The sequence below is a fragment of the Numida meleagris genome, chromosome 1 (genome assembly GCF_002078875.1).
Source record: "Numida meleagris isolate 19003 breed g44 Domestic line chromosome 1, NumMel1.0, whole genome shotgun sequence".
Classification (NCBI taxonomy): Eukaryota; Metazoa; Chordata; class Aves; order Galliformes; family Numididae; genus Numida; species Numida meleagris.
Window position 1 is genome coordinate 168030476 of NC_034409.1, and position 16990 is coordinate 168047465.

The 16990-nt window shown below is 45.1% G+C and overlaps 1 protein-coding gene across 1 annotated transcript in view; it reads left to right on the plus strand.

Moving 5' to 3' along the window:
• The window catches only part of WDFY2 (WD repeat and FYVE domain containing 2), a 63350-nt gene extending 47028 nt beyond the window's left edge, over positions 1 to 16322 (plus strand). The window contains exons 5-12 of the mRNA XM_021376747.1: positions 4214 to 4364; positions 6127 to 6239; positions 7120 to 7246; positions 9046 to 9151; positions 12904 to 13005; positions 14088 to 14218; positions 14444 to 14552; positions 15214 to 16322. Of these exons, the coding sequence (XP_021232422.1) occupies positions 4214 to 4364; positions 6127 to 6239; positions 7120 to 7246; positions 9046 to 9151; positions 12904 to 13005; positions 14088 to 14218; positions 14444 to 14552; positions 15214 to 15243 (869 nt within the window). The 3' untranslated portion in view covers positions 15244 to 16322. The remainder of the gene's footprint in view (positions 1 to 4213; positions 4365 to 6126; positions 6240 to 7119; positions 7247 to 9045; positions 9152 to 12903; positions 13006 to 14087; positions 14219 to 14443; positions 14553 to 15213) is intronic.

Here is a 16990-nt window from a genome sequence, read left to right on the forward strand (position 1 = left end):
ACTGCTGCCTCCATCCTGACGCTGGATCTTTGCTTATGGGGGATATCACCAGGACCAGAGTGCAGCAATGCTGCTGGGACACAGCAAAGAGAGAGAAGGTCCCCAGTTGCACCATGGTGTCTAGGAGAGTATTCAGAGAGGGGACGTGTAGTCCTTTGGGTAAGCATGCCATGATCCAGCAGAGATGAGCCTTCCTCACCTGGCTGTGGTGACTCCCCTCCACAAACCTCTACCTGAAGTACACCTTCCTAATATGACCATGTTAAAGTATAGGGGTTGGGATGGGTTAGAAACAATGAGGCATTGTTCTAAGCAGCTGAAGCTGCTATAGTGACTAAAGCACTAATTGTGTCTTAAAAAGCCAGTCATATGTCTGCCAAATAGTCTGCTGGTGTGTGTGGATAGGCTGTGCTTTCCTCATGGCAGGAGTCTGTGGCCAGATCTGGTGTCATGCAGCCAGGACGTGGCTGGCATGACTCCTTGAAAGTTTTGTTGCAAGGCTGTTCCTGGAGTTGCGAAACGTCTTTCTTGAAAGGGATCAAAATGAAGAGGTTAAGTATGTGGCACTGTTATTCAGTACTCCATGGCAAGTTATCGGACACTGGCCTCTCACAGGAAATAACTTCCTTCTTTGCATGAAAAAGAATGGCTCCTGCTTTCCCTCCTACTCATTTTTATTATTTGCAAGATTATTCTGCTCAGTAGGATTTCTGGACCTATTTCTGCCCCATGCCATTTGCAGCCTGTCCATTTCAGGAGCGTCCCCTGCCTCCTTTCAGGCCAGCTCACACCACCTCCTTACTACTGCTCTCCCTCTGTACAACCTCTTCTCTTGGGCTTTTCTTGTACGTGCTGAACTTTTCTGTGCATCCCCTTTACCCTGAATGCTCGCAGTCCATCCCTTTTCTTTGTTACTACTAAGCCTGTTTTCTCCAGGCATGGCCCCTCCATCTCTCCGACCTGCTCTTTGCCCAGTGCTTGCTTCTGCTTTCTCTTAGGAATGTAGTTGCCCTGCTTGCTCCTATCTTCCCTCTGCAAATGGACCTGCATCTTCCTCCTCTCTGCTGCTTCTCTGTGTTCACTATCCCATAATCTTCCCCCACATGTGGGTTCCATTCTCCTACTGGCCTGCTGCTCACTGTGACTTTCCCTTTACCACGGCCACATCCACCCTCCATTCCCACTTCTCCTTTCTGCTGTTGCTGCACTGAGCAGTGCTGGAAGTGTTTGTTCCACCTTTGTCTGCACACAAACAGTGGTCAAGCCTTCTGTGAATGAAGGACCAGCTTTTTATTTTTGCTGCTTCATGTCTCTGAGCCTCTACTAATCCTAGGGCCCAGACTTCTGCCCTGCCCTACTATCAACTTCTGGAATTTTTCTTCTTTAATCCTCACAGGGATCATGTTCCCTCTAAATGCCAAATGACTTCCTACTTGCATTTGTCCTCCCTTTCTTCCCTTGCTTAGGTAACCTCTACTGTGCTTTCACTCAGTTCAGATATTTCTGACATCAGTGTGTGTGGTGGCACCAGCTAATGTGTGGGCAGCAGTGCTGAATTTGGAAGTTCTTTTTGGGAAGGAGGAGAAGCAAAGTTCTCTCATGCTTCACTTCCACCACAAGACACATGCACATTTCTTTAACATCTTCACCTTCAAAAGCAGAGTGAGAATTGCCTCAGCAGTACTTCTAGCAAAGGGTGCTGCCTTGCAGAAGAAGTGTTAGCAGCAGATATCCGAGCATGAGTTCAATCGCAAGCCAGCCTAGCTAAACATTTACCAACATCAGTGCAGAGTCAGTAATGATCACAACAGACACTAGATATTTGCAAGTATGTAGTGCGGTAGATCCCACAAACTTCTTGAACAACTTGTTAAACTTCATGAGGTTTCTGTGTCTAGTTTTGGGCTTCTGGGACAAGGAAGTCGTGGAGCAAGGCCAGTGGGGAGCTGCCGAGGTGACAAGGGAGGTGGGACACGTGGTGTGTGAGGAGAGGACAAAAGGGTTGGTTTTGCTTAGTGTTAAGTGAAGGCTGAGACAGGTCTTATAGTGGCTTACAGCCATGCGATGGGAGGGCAGAGAGGCAGTGCCACGCTGCTCTTGGAGGTGTACAGTGAAAGGACAAGAGGCAGCAGACAAAGATTGCAACACAGGAAAAAAGTTCAGATTAGATAGTAGGGATTTTTGTTTTTCAAAATGAGGGAGGTCAATCACTAGAGCAGGTTGTCCAGAGAGGCTGGCACATCTCCATCTTCGATAAAGAAAACATCCCTGGGCAGGCTTTGAACAGCCTGATCTCAGCCAGCTTTGCGCTGCCAGTCCTGTGGCAGTGCCTGGGCCTGTCTGCAGCACTGTTGGGGCACACAAGCCCTTGGGACGTGTTTGTGATCCCGTCAAGTCCTTGCACCAGCATGGATCCCACCATGGCCCCTTCTGCAGAGCCCCTGGCTCATGCAGGGGCTTGCAGGAAGACCAATAGATACATGAAGACCTGCATTAGTCCAATGGGGATCGTTGAATTTCTTACCCAGAGAAGAAATCTGAAGGTAGAGAGATCTGTTTGCAAGCTTCATATTTTTTTAACATAACTTGTTCTGCCTTGTAGAGTTTGATCACGACTCTCATCTGTGCTTTATATTTGTGCAGGGTAGACAGCAATCTTTCCATATTGTTCTTCCTATTGAACTACTCTGCATTTCAAACAGAGGGTTTGGGGTGGTTGTTATGCTTCCAGAGATGTTTAATGTTTCCAGTATGTCAGCTTCTACACTAACAAATGCAAGCAGCCCTCTTTGTGCGACACATGTTGCCGAGCCTCAAAACAGCAATAAAGCAGCAAGCCTGTGGATTGAGGAGCACGGCAGGCGCTGTTCACTTACAGCTGGGGATAATTCTGTGCGTCTTTCAAGCCACTTGTTTTAATAAAAAGTCATCTCAATCAGCACTTCACAACCAAACCCAGTGGTCATTCACACAAAAAATCCCTCTGTACAAGCCTGGGTTCTGCTGGTTTAATGAAAAGCTTTTGATGACTTTATTTAGGTGGCAGCAGAAATTTATTCATTCATTTGTTTTATTCATTTTGCCCAGCTGTGATCTTTTCAGTTTTTTGATTATTTTTCCAATTTCTTTTTTAGCTGGTTCCCATGCAGAGCTAAAGCTTCCTTTTGGTGTAGGGTTGTGCCTGTGTGTTACTCCTCCTTCTGCTGAGGTACCATGATCCATGGCCAGATCCACTGGAGCTCGCAATGTGTTGCTGCATGAGAACCTGCTCTGCTGTCTAAAAACCAGCTCAAAGCAGATTTAAATAGAGCCTGGAGTATTTTCTACAGAGGCAGCTTTGTTGGTGATAGTACAGTGATGGAAAGAAGACATGCTACCTCAAAAGACAGATGGCTCCTGTAGTCATGCAAGGAATTATGAGGCTTGCTCCAAAAAGTAACACCTCCTATTTTATTATGTTGGCCCACAATGTCAGAGATGGATGTTGGTGGTATGGCAGTAGAGGTTGAACCTTCCCACCAATATTCCATTACATTTTGTTGCTGTGCAACAGATGGCAGCAGAGGGGCAGTCTGAAAAAATAGCATATCAAAAGTGCATATGAAGCAAAGGACTGCCCCTGAATTCCTCCGTGCAGAAAAAATGGCACCCACTGACATTCACTGATGGTTGCTGAACGTCTGTGGAGACCAAACAGAGGATGTGAGCACAGTGAGGTGGGTGGTGGGTGGTGCATTTCAGCAGTGATGACAGCAATGAAAAAGACCAGCAATATTTTGGACAGGCATGCACAGCTGTCATACCGTGCAATAAAGAGCATCTCAATCAGCTCAGCCACGCAAATCAGCAAAAAGTAGTGAGTATGCTGAAAAATAGTGTTTTGTAGCTGAGAATTTGGTCTACCAAATAGCATTATTGTGCTCTTTGTATCTGTTGTAGTTTCTATGGAAATAAATAGGACACATTACTTTCAGAGCGACCTTCATCAATTTTGATTCTCTTCTTCTTCAAGCCGATGTTTAACATTCAGGGGAGGAACCTTACTTACATGGTAGCTCACATCAGTAGGATTACTGAACTCGATTTTCTTTTATAGGAAAGGGTGAGCAGGTGACTATGGAATGGCAGAGTTGGGCACAAGGGGGTGTTGTTTCCAATGGTCTTCTGCCCATGTGTTCTTTGCCATGTGACTACCTGTCTGCTTAATTTTCAGCTCATCAAAGCAGGGTCATCATGATTCTATTCGTCCTGGAGATGGAGTGGGTGCTGAGCACCGGCCAAGACAAGCACTTCACGTGGCACTGTTCAGAGAGCGGCCAGCGGCTGGGAGGCTACCGTACCAGCGCGGGGGCCTGTGGCCTGCAGTATCCTTCACTGATCCCTCCGTGTTGGCTCCACTCTTTGGCCTTTAAACAGCTTTTTTGTTTGCTTTTGGTTTGTTGGATTTTTTTCTAACTGTCCTCTGACATTTGTGCCCTGCGTAGGTTCAGCGTGTTGTGAAAAAACGTTATCTAAAGCTGATTTAAAAAACAACAACTGTCTGCTCTCCTTGCTTTGTCTCTTTAATGCGGGGTGGCATATTTAGGTCTAAGCATTTCTGAGCGAAACAATGGGCAATCTGCAACCTGTTGTGGTCTGCATTGTAATAAATAAGGACGGGGCCCTCGTTTTAAACATGCGGCACATTCTTTTTTTTCTGAGAAATAATGGTAACGAAGTAGGTCAGTGATCAAGTCAGCGTGCACGTGTGCATGATGGTAGGAACTAAATGGCTTTAATATCAAATAGTCAGTACTTGTCCTTCACTCTGGAACAGCCCACTGTGCACTGGGAATTTGGGCTAACTAAAGAATGAATGGCTCTAGAAATGGCACTCAAGTGCCTTATTCACCTAGAGCTGCCCCAGCTGCCTAGCAATAAAAGAAATATTAATTCAGCTTTATTGCAAATGAATAGGGAAGTGGAAAAGTATGAGCTCTCAGGCTGAAAGCAGGGGTTAGCATAAACAGACTTTTTAGTGGCCCGTAGCATATGTGATGTAGATGATATGTGTTTTGCTGCTTCATGGGAAATGAGACTGACTCAAAATTAAACTCAGAATAAGTGAAATATGTGGGCTTGCTTTATAACCTCGGGCTGAATGAAGGGCAAACTGATCTAAATGGCCTAAAGGGTGAACTCCATTTTTAGTTAATTTTCTAAAGAGTTTAGAAATGCAGGAATTTGTTCTCTCTCCAGTAAACCTCCCTAGAGCGGCAGACTGTTTCAAGCGATTCCAAGTTATGGAGGGTGCTTTAATTTGGGTCATCAGATCTTGCTGGTGGAGGGCAGGGGAAAGGACAACCTTTGACAAATATTGCAGAAAAACTTGGCAGAACCTAGAATGTGGGGTTTTTTTTCTAGGTGTCATGCGTGCACTTGATCAGTGTGAAGCAGCTTTTCCTTAAATAAGCAATAAGAAATCTAAACGTGCAACTAAATCAAATTAGGTCAGAATCTGTTGAGATAGATGGTTCCTGCAGGTAGCTGAATGGATGTAGATGTTATTCAATTTAGAATATGGTGTGTGATGCATCTGATGTAGCCAATGCTTGCCAAATGTGACATGAAACATAGGTTGGCTCTTGCATCATGACCACATTGCCACCAAACTGCTATTAAAAACATTTAAGGAGATATTCTTCTGGAGGACTTCTGTGACGTTGGCTAGTGGTCTGAGAAAAAGATAGGAGTTGTATTTGTATACCTGAATATAATGAAGAAGTCGAAAATGGTTGTTTTAAACAATATTGGGAAAGGAAAGAGGAAGAATGAACACCACCTAACTTAACCTAGAGATACTGGGGAGATGAGACTTCTCACTCATGGCAAAAGGCTTATTCCAAGGTGTTTTGTAACTTGGATTTTTATTCATTTTTCTTTGCTATTTGTTTAACTTGGGAAGACTGCATTATTGATATGAACAACTATGAATTTACTACTTAAAAATATGCTCTGATTACCTCCTTGGGACTGGAGCACTATTCACAAGGTTGTAGGATGCTCATGTTAAGAGAATTAACAAACCATTAAAAGTAATGCATAGCTTGTGTAAACAATATGTATTCCTCAGCATTTATCCATCAGATTTGATGTGGAAACCCGGCACGTGTTTGTTGGTGATCATTCTGGGCAAGTAACCATACTCAAACTAGAGCAAGAGTCCTGCAGCCTGGTGACAACATTTAAGGGACACACAGGTAAGGCTTAAGGAGGACACCCTACTTGGTTCTTCATCTGTGCTCAGCATCAGGGTGGTATAACTCTCATGTGAAACTGGAGCATGAAGGGGAGATTAAACTGTCACTATCCTCAGGGAAGCTTGTTCTTTATTGGGGAAAACGAGAGGAATCAAACTTCTGAAAAGCATAGTAAATGCCACGATCAGTAGCTCCTTAATGCAGAGGGAGGACAACAGGTGCAGTAACTTGGGGGGGAAAAGATGCTTCCTGGAGAAAGACCCATATGGGTACATACTATTGCCCAGGTGGGTTAGGTGTATCTTGGATGTGCGTATTGGAGATGCTGATTGATTGCTTCACTACTTGAGCTTGTGCTCCATCACACTTTAAAAACAGCAGCCCTGGGATGTGAGCTTGCCATGTAACAGAAGAAATGGTGGGCACTGCTCAGCATCCCCTCTTCATATCCCTCCTCTTCGACTGTGTGTTAGTAGTTGACTCACAAGGTAGTTCAATCCGCATGCTAAGGCACTATGAAGATGCCCGTAATATTCCCCACTTACTTCTCTTTTGTAATAAAATCTCGCTCCTGGGAACGATGGAGATGGAAAGCTGTGCAGTCTCACTGTGACCATCACGTGGTGGCTTTCTGCTGCTCACTCTGCTGCTTAATGGCTTCATCCACATGAGCCTGCAGAAGGGCAGGGCAGGGCTTCAGTAGGATTACTAGGCTGCTGCTTACCAAATGGCCAGTACAGTGGCTCGCATGGCCCTTGCTAGAGAGACCTACAGTTTTAATCACTCTCTCTTTTCTTTTTATAATGTTTAAATATGTATCTGTATATTAAGCTATATTCTTCTGTAATGAATTGACTGTTCTATGCATCTCCAATTTCAGGTGGTGTCACTGCTCTTTGTTGGGACCCAATACAGCGAGTTTTGTTCTCAGGCAGTTCTGACCATTCCATTATAATGTGGGATATTGGAGGAAGAAAAGGAACGGCCATCGAGCTGCAAGGACATAAGTACGTTCAAAGCCTTTCCTCCTGCTTTTTAAATGCAGATCCATGTGGAAGCAAAAACAGCTCAGAGGTTACAATCTTCTTCACATGCCTCGAGCTTGTATGCGTGACTCCCCTCGGTCATTATACAACCAGAATAAATGGCTTATAGTGAGTTTTTCAGCATCCAGACCCACAGGCTGATGTGAAAGTCTGCAAAAGGTAGTGAAAGAATGCACAGTTACCTACAGTCCAGAGTGTGTTCTGTGGGAGTCTGCACCTCTGTTGGAAAGGAGGGGTCCACAAATGAGAACAGCTGGAGGGAAAATTCCTTCTTTTCAGTTGTCAGATTCTTTCCTTCCCCTAGAGGGAGCATCGGGCTTGGACAATTAGTCCCGTTTTGCTGCATGTTAACCATGTGTTTTCCATCTCACTTTACCCGCAGCCTGAAATACAAGTAACGTTCTTCACCTGTATGTGCCTTCACCATCTCCTTAATGCAAAGAGGCTTCATCTTTGCACATACAGACCTCATATTTGCATAGTACAATAGATGTCTTTGAAGAAGAGTAGTCTTTTACTGGACATTGAATAAATTAGAGGTAGAGTGTCTCTAGTTGCAATGACATCCAAGCCTTTTAAATATTCACAGCAGGTTTTCAGTGCATTGACAGTGCATATATGTGGGACTAGAATGCCAGGCTCAGGTTTGGAGAGGCAAAATCCCATGGCCTTTTTGATCTGACAGTATTTGCAGCTTCTTATGTATTCATACATTTCTCTTGAGTGATACTGCACTCTGCTGGGCATTTTCATTGGGCCACTGGGATTTCAGAGCACTGCAGAGCTGCTGTGAAATTCCCAGATCATCCTCATACCCTAACACTGATGCTTGCTAATGCACCTCTGCTATATTTATTGCTGTGGAAATTAGATCTTTTATTATGAAGTTAGCATCTGGATCTTGATCCATAGCATGGCTGTTGGCTGGCTCTGTGTAGTATAGAGACCCAGTGGCAGTGGGGACCAAGAAATGTTCCAATTAATGGTGACATTAGAGTCAGCAGGTTGGGTTTAAGCTGTATTGTCTTTCATATGCAGTTTTTTCCTTAAAAGAAGGAAACGAAACTAAATAATCTACCTTACTTTGAGAAGGCTTAGAAACAATTTAGCAATTCCTGTATTATTTTTTTAATGCTTATTAGTGCTAAAAGAAAAAAATCAGCAGTTCTTTAGTGCTTCATTTCTAGATGTTGCAGAGATTTACCAAAACCAAGCATTACTAACCTACTGAAGAGAATGGACCTTACTAAGGCTACATTTATGCACTCAAATGTGCTTTGGGAGAGCCCCTGAAGCTGCAGCTCCTTTTTGGCTTCCCAGCTCAGCTCCCAGTTTCAGGAGCAGCGCAACCAGTTATCAGAACAGGTCCTGGATTTTGTGGATGTTGCCCACACTGGCAGCACTCTGGTTTTGGTTCCAGCTGGATAGCAAAGGCTCCAGTTTGCTTCCAGTAACTACCAAGTACACTGAGAATGGGGAACAAAACATGCAGGCAAATGAGTGATTTACATTGCCCAGAGAAGCCGTGGTGCCCCATCCCTGGAGGTGTCAAGGCCAGGCTGGATGGGGCCCTGGGCAGCCTGAGCTGCTGGGTGGCACTGCCCATGGTGGGGGGGTTGGGATTGGGTGGGCTTTAAGGTCCCTTCCAACCCAAGCCATTCTACGGTTCCATGGTGCTATGATTCTTTATTGTATGTTCTGCACTTACTTTTGTGCTCGCCTTAAATGGTTGATAAGTAACTGCCTTGTTTCTTTTCCAGCGATAAAGTTCAGTCTCTCTCCTACGCTCACCACACTCGGCAGCTCATCTCTTGTGGTGCTGACGGGGGAATCGTTGTCTGGAACATGGATGTTGAGAGACAGGAGGTAGGGGCATGATTCTTGCTGATTCTGTCTGAAGCAGTCTTGGAAAGAAAGGGGCCTTTCTAACGTGTGCAATTTTCAATTAGAACAAGAACTTTTCAGACATTAAAAATGTTGTTGGATATGCTCCAGTTATTATACAGCAATTATGCCATGCCTTTGATAATATGGTACAGGGGAAATTATCTGGCAGAAAATGTGTATTAAGTAAGCTGCTAAATGGTTTCTGTCCTTTATGCTACTGCTCTGAAGGTGTCCTCTAAGGATGTGAGATGTTCTGCTGTATTTTTAAGGACATCATGAGAAATGCTGTCATTTCAGAGGTAAATGGACGGATTGATAATTATTAGGGTTTTTGTTAAGAAAACAGAACAAGAAGCTTCTTTGTCGTCTCTGGAAATGTGCAACCCAGTGTTGATTTCCCCTCTGTCCTTGCTGAAAAGACATTTATTTATGGCTTCAGTCTCACCTGCTACTACTGGGCCTTACTACCCTTTGGTATAGCCACACAGAAGTGGGTAAGTGACAGCGCTGCTGATCCAGACAGTAAGATTTCACCTACATGTTCCCAACCACCTTGGTGCTGTGTGGCCAATGAATGCAAACAAGTGCAAAATGTACCCCAGGTCTTTGTGCTGCAGGAGCAGCCTCCACTCAGCAGTTCTGAAGACGTAACTCGGCAGGACGAGCGAGTCAGGCTCCAGCCCTAGCCCTGAACATGGCAAATCCTGGTAAAATGAGTCCCAGTGAATCTCTGCATGGTGGTAACAGCTGTGCCTAACGCTCTGCCCTATTCCTATGGGTGGGTGCTGGAGCCCTGAATACCCCTGGTGGGTCAGTTGGGGTGAGGTTACCCCTAGCCAGTGTGGGGCTGTGGCTGGGAGAGAAGCAGCTGGAAACGCACGTCTGGGTACATCCCTTTACCTCTTCCTCCTACTGTGTGGTGGGGAAGACCACTGTAATTAAGATTAGAGAAAAGCAAGGAAGGATAAGGGCAGTTTTTCCCAGCTGCTTTTGGCAGCACAATCTGTAATCAGCTTTGCTGCTTCTCCACGAGGGTTTTGGTCTCCCTGGGTTGTGCACATCTCCCTCGAGCAAGGAGAAAAGATAAGTGGAAAATTGGATTTAAAAACCTACTCAAACAGACCTAGGCAGGAACCGAGCTCCTCTTGCTCCCTTTTTTTCTGTGAATTAGCATTGCAGTTGGCTCTCTTTAATTGCTAATCTAATGGCCAATTATATCATCAGCTCCAAAAGTGAAACAAAAGCAGAGTGGGTTTCTCCCTCCCAACAGATGTTTCCTTTTTGCTGCAGCCTGAACATCCAGAAATGGAAAACTTATGTATTGGCTGCTTTCAAAAGACTACAGTAAGGGTTAAGATTGATTGGTTGCAAAACAGACAACAGTAATGTGAGAAGACTGATTAAAAAGTGGAGGAGAAATATAATGAGCTAAAGGAGGGCTTAGCAGCAGGTGCTAATGTGTGTGGTGTTCTCCCTGACTATGGCAATGTGGGCTCATTCTTGTTATCCATAGAGCAATAGGGCATCCACTGTGGTAAACCACCTCCAAAACATGAACCTTTGAGATCTGATTATCAAATACTTGGATGTTGGCTTTGCTATTTTTCCCCTTATATAAAAGTTTTGCTTTTTTTTTTCTCAGTGGATGTGTGCTCTGTCTTCACTTTGATATCAGGTTTTTCCCACGTCTCTGCAATTACATTGGAGTGAATTAAGCCATTTTGTTGCTTGATTCCTTATTTTAATCTATTTTTAAAAAGCTGTGAGAAGAAAACATCTGAAAAATGCTGGAAGCTGTGTTTCTATTTGACTACAAAGCAGTTCCTTGTCACAAGCAAAACATCTTCATGTGTAGTGTTCAAATGCAGATCTGTAGGCATTAATCTAAGGCTGTTGTGGGTAGAAAAGACAGGGATTTGCTCCTGCAGAATGAACAGCATTCAAAGTAACTGACAGAAGAAGCTGAAGCTCAGAGTTGCTTCAGTTTATTCCTGGGGGTCAAAACTGCCATGGGATCTGAGGGTCTCCATCTGCCTTAGCTTATCTTTGTCTGGCTTTCATAGTATTTTTAATTCTCAATCTCAGCTGCATTTCTTGCCTTTCTAAATTTCTGTACAGTATAAGCCACTAGCTCTAATAAGCCAACTGCAATTTGTTAATGGGGCTTCCTCACAGAGTTTTGAACTTGACTTGGTATTTGTTTAATCTTGCTCAGTTGGGGCAGGGTAGGAGCATGCTGAGGCAGTGTTGGGAGGGCTGTCCCTCTCTGGGGATGGGACAGGCCTGCTCGCCAGCACCTGAGTAGCACCTGCCAGCTCAAAGGCTGAAGCCTTGTCCTGGGGGTCTAGTCCTGCTGGTGAGGTGAGAAGAGCGGAAGTCATCCCCTGTCAAAGAGCTCCTGCTAAGCCCAAGCAGGACAGCTGGACGGACAGACAGCTGGAGAAGGGTCAAATCATAGAATCATAGAATTGTTTGAGTTGGAAGGGACCCCTAAAGGTCATCTGGTCCAACTCCCCTGCAGTGAACAGGGACACCTACAACTAGATCAGGTGCTCAGAGCCCCACCTAGCCTGACCTTGGGTATCTGCAGGGACAGGGCATCCACCACCTCTCTGCCTCACCACCCTTATTGTAAAAAAACTTCTTCCTTATATCCAGTATAAGTCTCTCCATTTCCCCTTGTCCTGTCACAGCAGACCCTGCTGAAGAGTCTGTCCCCTTCCTTTAGATACTGACAGGCCGCTCTGAGGTCTCCCGGAGCCTTCTCTTCTCCAGGCTGAACATCCCCAGCTCTCTCTGCCTGTCCTTGCAAGGGGGGGTGTTCCATCCCCTGGATCATTTTGGTGGCCCTCTGGAAATGCAGGAACCATGACACTTTTGGAGTCTTGCATCCAAAGCTGTGTTTCCTGAACACTGTGGGGGGAAGCATTGCATGTTCACCGGCAAGGTATGCATCAGGGGACCCAAGCGTAGGGAGGAGGTCATTTGCTTCCTCCACAAGTCCTCCTGCCATTTCAGGCATTTCCTGAACTCCTTCAGTGTCTGGTGCGAGTGCTTCCCTGCAGGGAGTCCATTCCTTGCTACTCTTCACAGTAAAACCTGGCTGCAGGAGGGAGAAAGGCCTTTAATATTTTCTTTATGTTCTTTAAATCTTTTTACCCACTCCATCCACAGCATGAGTGCAAATCTACACATGGAATTAGGAAGTAAAAGGCTTTCCTTTCATCATCTATATGTGAAAGCAGGGAAAAGAGGTATTTTGGGTTTCAGGTTTCTTCAGAACCTCATCTTGCCCGCCTCATCAGATTTGCTGCACAGATAGCTCTGACAGCAGGAATGCCTCTTGGAGTAGCTTGGCTATTGGAAGTATTAATTGCCTTCAGATCCCAGCAGATGGTTAATGCTGTCCAGACAAGACATTCATTTTTAGACACTTAATTCCAAAGGCTGGGGGAGGCTTATTTGTTCCTGGGTTATTTTTATGGACTTATAATCAAACTCTGCTTCACGTGGTGGATGAGAAGTGTTCCTCCTGTGTCCTTCAAGGCTCAGAGCTGAGCCAAAAAAAAACACACCCCCATGAATAGGTAAAACGGCTTCTTGTGAAAGTGGGGAGTTTTAATCAAGTTCAGGTGACCACGTTACTGCACCCCATCATATCTTCCATGTCCTGTCCCTGGGTTGTGATGGAAGTTGACTTCTCATCCTCCGCATGTGTATGTGTGTTGCAGACCCCTGAGTGGCTGGACAGCGACTCCTGTCAAAAATGTGACCAGCCTTTCTTCTGGAACTTCAAGCAAATGTGGGACAGTAAGAAAATAGGCCTCAGGCAGGTTTGTATGGGTCCTTTGGTGTGTTAATATGATGCAATTAGTCTTCTTCTCTCTCACAGTACGTTATGGTAATCTTTTTTCCCCTGAAGGCTTGAGAACTTTCTCTTTGTTCTTCAAGCGATAACAGAATAGTGAGCTCCCCTCAACCATCAGGCTCATCAGAAGCAGGCTTTTCTCTTTTTTTTCTTTTTAAGTTTGGCAGCCAGTCCCAATAGCAAATGTATATGATAGAGCCTGAGCTGAGTAAATTGTTTTGGGGCTTTCCGTAGCTTTAGCCATGTGGGATTTTGCTTATTGTCATCTGTTGTAGAAAGAAATTTGCGGCTAATTCTTGGAGATCATGCTGGAACTAAAGCTGTTTTTAATGGGCTTGGGTAAACATCTGTAGCTGCTTAAGCTGTGTTGGAAAAGGCTTACTGGTCTACTTGGAACACCGCTACACTTCCCTGCCCAGCAGGAGGGGGCTGTGGATTGCAGTCTTCTGGGAGAGGGACATGAAAAGGCAGGAAGGGGTGACCTCATGGGGCTTGAAAGGTGTTTGGGCCACAGCTAAGCTGCCCTTTCCCCTTTATTTAATGCTTGTCACCACGGAGCCTGTGTCTCCTATGACAGACAAGGCATCCCTTCGGTCCTATGCAGTCAGTGTGGGAGAAAACAGAAGACAGGTAGTATGAAAATGCAGAAACACTGGTGCTTCTGGGGCTGAAAAAGGCCAACAGGGTTGACTGAGATGATCAGGTGATGTGTATTTATACTTAGACAAAGAAGCTGAGATGAGGCTCCGGAATTATGTTGCACTAGTGTATCCTGTCCTACTTCGAGCTGGACATATTTTAATACAATATGTATTGCTCACTGGGGGCATAGTCCCCTACTCCCCCAAAGGGAGACTCAAAAGATGGACATGCCTAGGAGAGGGTGGGTGTCCATGAAGGTGACCATCTTCCCTGGAAAGGTAGCTTTCCTGTTTGCAGCAGCTCAGCTGAGCCCTGCTGAAGTGAGACGGTAGAGCTGGGACCTGAGCAGCAACCCGTCCCCAGGCTCATGGCTGAAGATATTTTTCTATGTGTTGTTTCCCACAGCATCACTGCCGCAAGTGTGGGAAAGCTGTCTGTGGCAAGTGCAGCTCCAAGCGCTCCTCCATCCCGCTGATGGGGTTCGAGTTTGAAGTGAGGGTCTGTGATAGCTGCCACGAGTCCATAACGGACGAGGAGTAAGTGTGGGCACCGAGCGGCCTAGAGCTGGAGTGGGACAAAACGCCTGCGGCTGGGAGGGCCTGGGTGGCTACAAGGTTGGGGAGGGAGCAGCCAGTGGGGTGGTCCCCGGATCCCATTGGCAGAAGTTCCATCAGTGCCTAACAGACCGATGCTCTCTTCAAATGCTTGTTTCCTTGATACCTGCAGCTGTGTTTTTGCTGATTTGGGATCTCTTTCTTCAGGCGGGCGCCCACAGCCACTTTCCACGACAGTAAGCACAACATAGTTCATGTACACTTTGATGCCACCAGAGGGTGGCTGCTGACCTCGGGGACAGACAAGGTTATTAAGGTAGGAGGGAGGAGATTGCTCGAGCTTCTGCACTTCATTTTCTCTTCTTCTCCCATGGGAATCCATGTATGTCCTAGATACCATCTCCCACACAGATCTCTCTCACACCAACTGATGCGATTCTGCCCAAAAAAGACCACGGGGATCTTGGTCTGTGAAGTTACAGCCCAAAGGGACAGGGACAGGACTAGCCACAGCCAAGTCAGTGCTAACAGTGCCCTTTCCGCAAGGAAGACAAGCAGCTTTTTGAAGTGGCTGATCTATTTGTGAGGCCAGGTTAACAAAGGGCCCACAGATGTCAAAACTTGATGCAGAGAAGTAGCTAAAATAATGAATAAGTTTATAACAAGGCTTTAGCAATTAAAAACAACAGTAGGAAAAGATCTACCTTATAATTGTTGTAACTGCTAATCGCTCAAGTTAGCAATATGGTGTGGATTTTTATAGCTTAAAACCAGCCATTAACCTGGCTTATAAGGGGAAAATGTCAAATGATATGAGTGTTGGAAAATGAAATCAAACTGTTGGACCTGATGTGTCCACCTCTGGGCACGTAGCCTCCCTTAAACAGAAATTAAAAAGTGCAAATTAGTTTTATGTATTCTATGTTATTATATTTCACTGCAACTCACCATGTTATTATATGTTGTTATATTAACAGCTGTGGGATATGACGCCGGTAGTGTCTTGATACATCTCTGGAACTTGAAGGGTGACATTCACAGAAGAAGCAGATTTCTAACCCTAATCATTCTGCAGCAGATAGGTAATGCATATGGCAGATGAGAAAGGAACTCATGTGTTTACAACAATTTATGTCCTCTGCTTGATCAAGGCTGAACATTTGCACGAAGACTCTTTCCACTTACTCTCAGAATATACAAGAAGGTATTTTTTTAACTAATGGTTTGTACGATCTGACTTCGGTTGTCTTGAGTTTGTTTGGAGAATCCGTGTGCGGTGCAGTTTTTAGTTTTTATACGTCATGATGTCAGGATACTTGCTGCTTAGTCCCGAGGGTTCTTGGTCTGTGTCTTACCATGTCAGTTTTCGGTGTAAGGCGATCGGCTCTCCCCACAGCGAGCACCTGTGTGTCCGGGATGTTCCTGCTGGCGATGCTCCCTTCAGCAGAAGAGCTCCAGGCACGGCTCTGCGCCTTCTCTGGTCACGTCACCGAGCATCTGATGGACTTGCAATTCCGACCAAGGGCTCTGCCATCCTCTGGTCCTAGCAGACATCATCCGGAGAGCGTTTTATTGTTTTGTTGTAGCTAAAGCACGGCTTCCTGCCACTTCCCTTGCCGCACCAGTTGCAAAACCCGGGGGCCAGGTTGCTTAGCAACTTATTTCTACAAAAAGCTGAAATAGTTTTCCAGCTCGGAGCATTGGAAGGAGCACACGGACCCACCTGGAGTCTGATGAGGCTGACAGGAGGATTCAAATGAAGTTACTGGCAACAACAAGTTTCAGAAGTGCGTGCAGGGGGTGGGGGAGCGGATCTAAAACTGGTCTGGGGTTGAGAAGTCTGTTTTACCTCTACCTCTACCTTGTGCAGCAGCATTTCAGCATTTATACCTGTCTGTGTTGTTGAACACGAATTTGATTTTCCTGTTTTCCATACGGTTAGTCATATTTATTTTTTAAAATGCCGATGATGTTTTTATTAATTTCCTCTCTAGATCAGAAACTGATATTACTGAATGACACTTATTGTCCTGTTGTCATATTTGACAGTTTCTTTTAAGAATAAAGAAGTATTTAAAAACCTGGATTGACCAGACTTACCCTTTTAAAACGAAAGTGTCAAGATGGATAAACAAAAGCAAAACTTTTTTTGCTTGATCTGTCTTATCTGAAGAATCATCTCTGGGTTCCTCTAAACCCACTTTGCTATTTAACACTATTGACAGTGCTCTTGATCCACAGGCTGAGTGTTCCTGTATCTGCTGTTCACGCAGGGCTGCTGTTGGTCTGTCCGCTGAGGTACCGCAGTCAGCAGCACTCGGCCTTGCCCCATTTTGTGCTTTACTTTTCCCCTGTCAGTGGGCAGTTGTGGTGCTTACCACTACAAAGTACATAGCTACATAGAGAAGAGCTGTGTGCTTTCACTTGAGAGAGAATGCAAAAAAAAAACAAAAGAAAGAAAACAGAACCAAAAAGCTAAACACAATCCGTGGCATTAATCCATGCCTGAGGAGCTGCCTCCGTAAAGGTAAATTCTTTGGGGAAAATTCTTTTTTTTATACATCCTGTAAACAGTGTTCAAGTGTTTCGCAGCTGCGTTGTCTGAAATGATGCCACCCCGGCTTTCCTCGCCTGTTGTTGGTTCCCCTCTATGCAGCATTTTTTTAAAGCACGTTTTCAAACATAATTCGCATCTCACTGAAAAGACTCACTTTCCTGCTTAAACGTTGCTTATTTGCAAGCCCTCCTACTTTC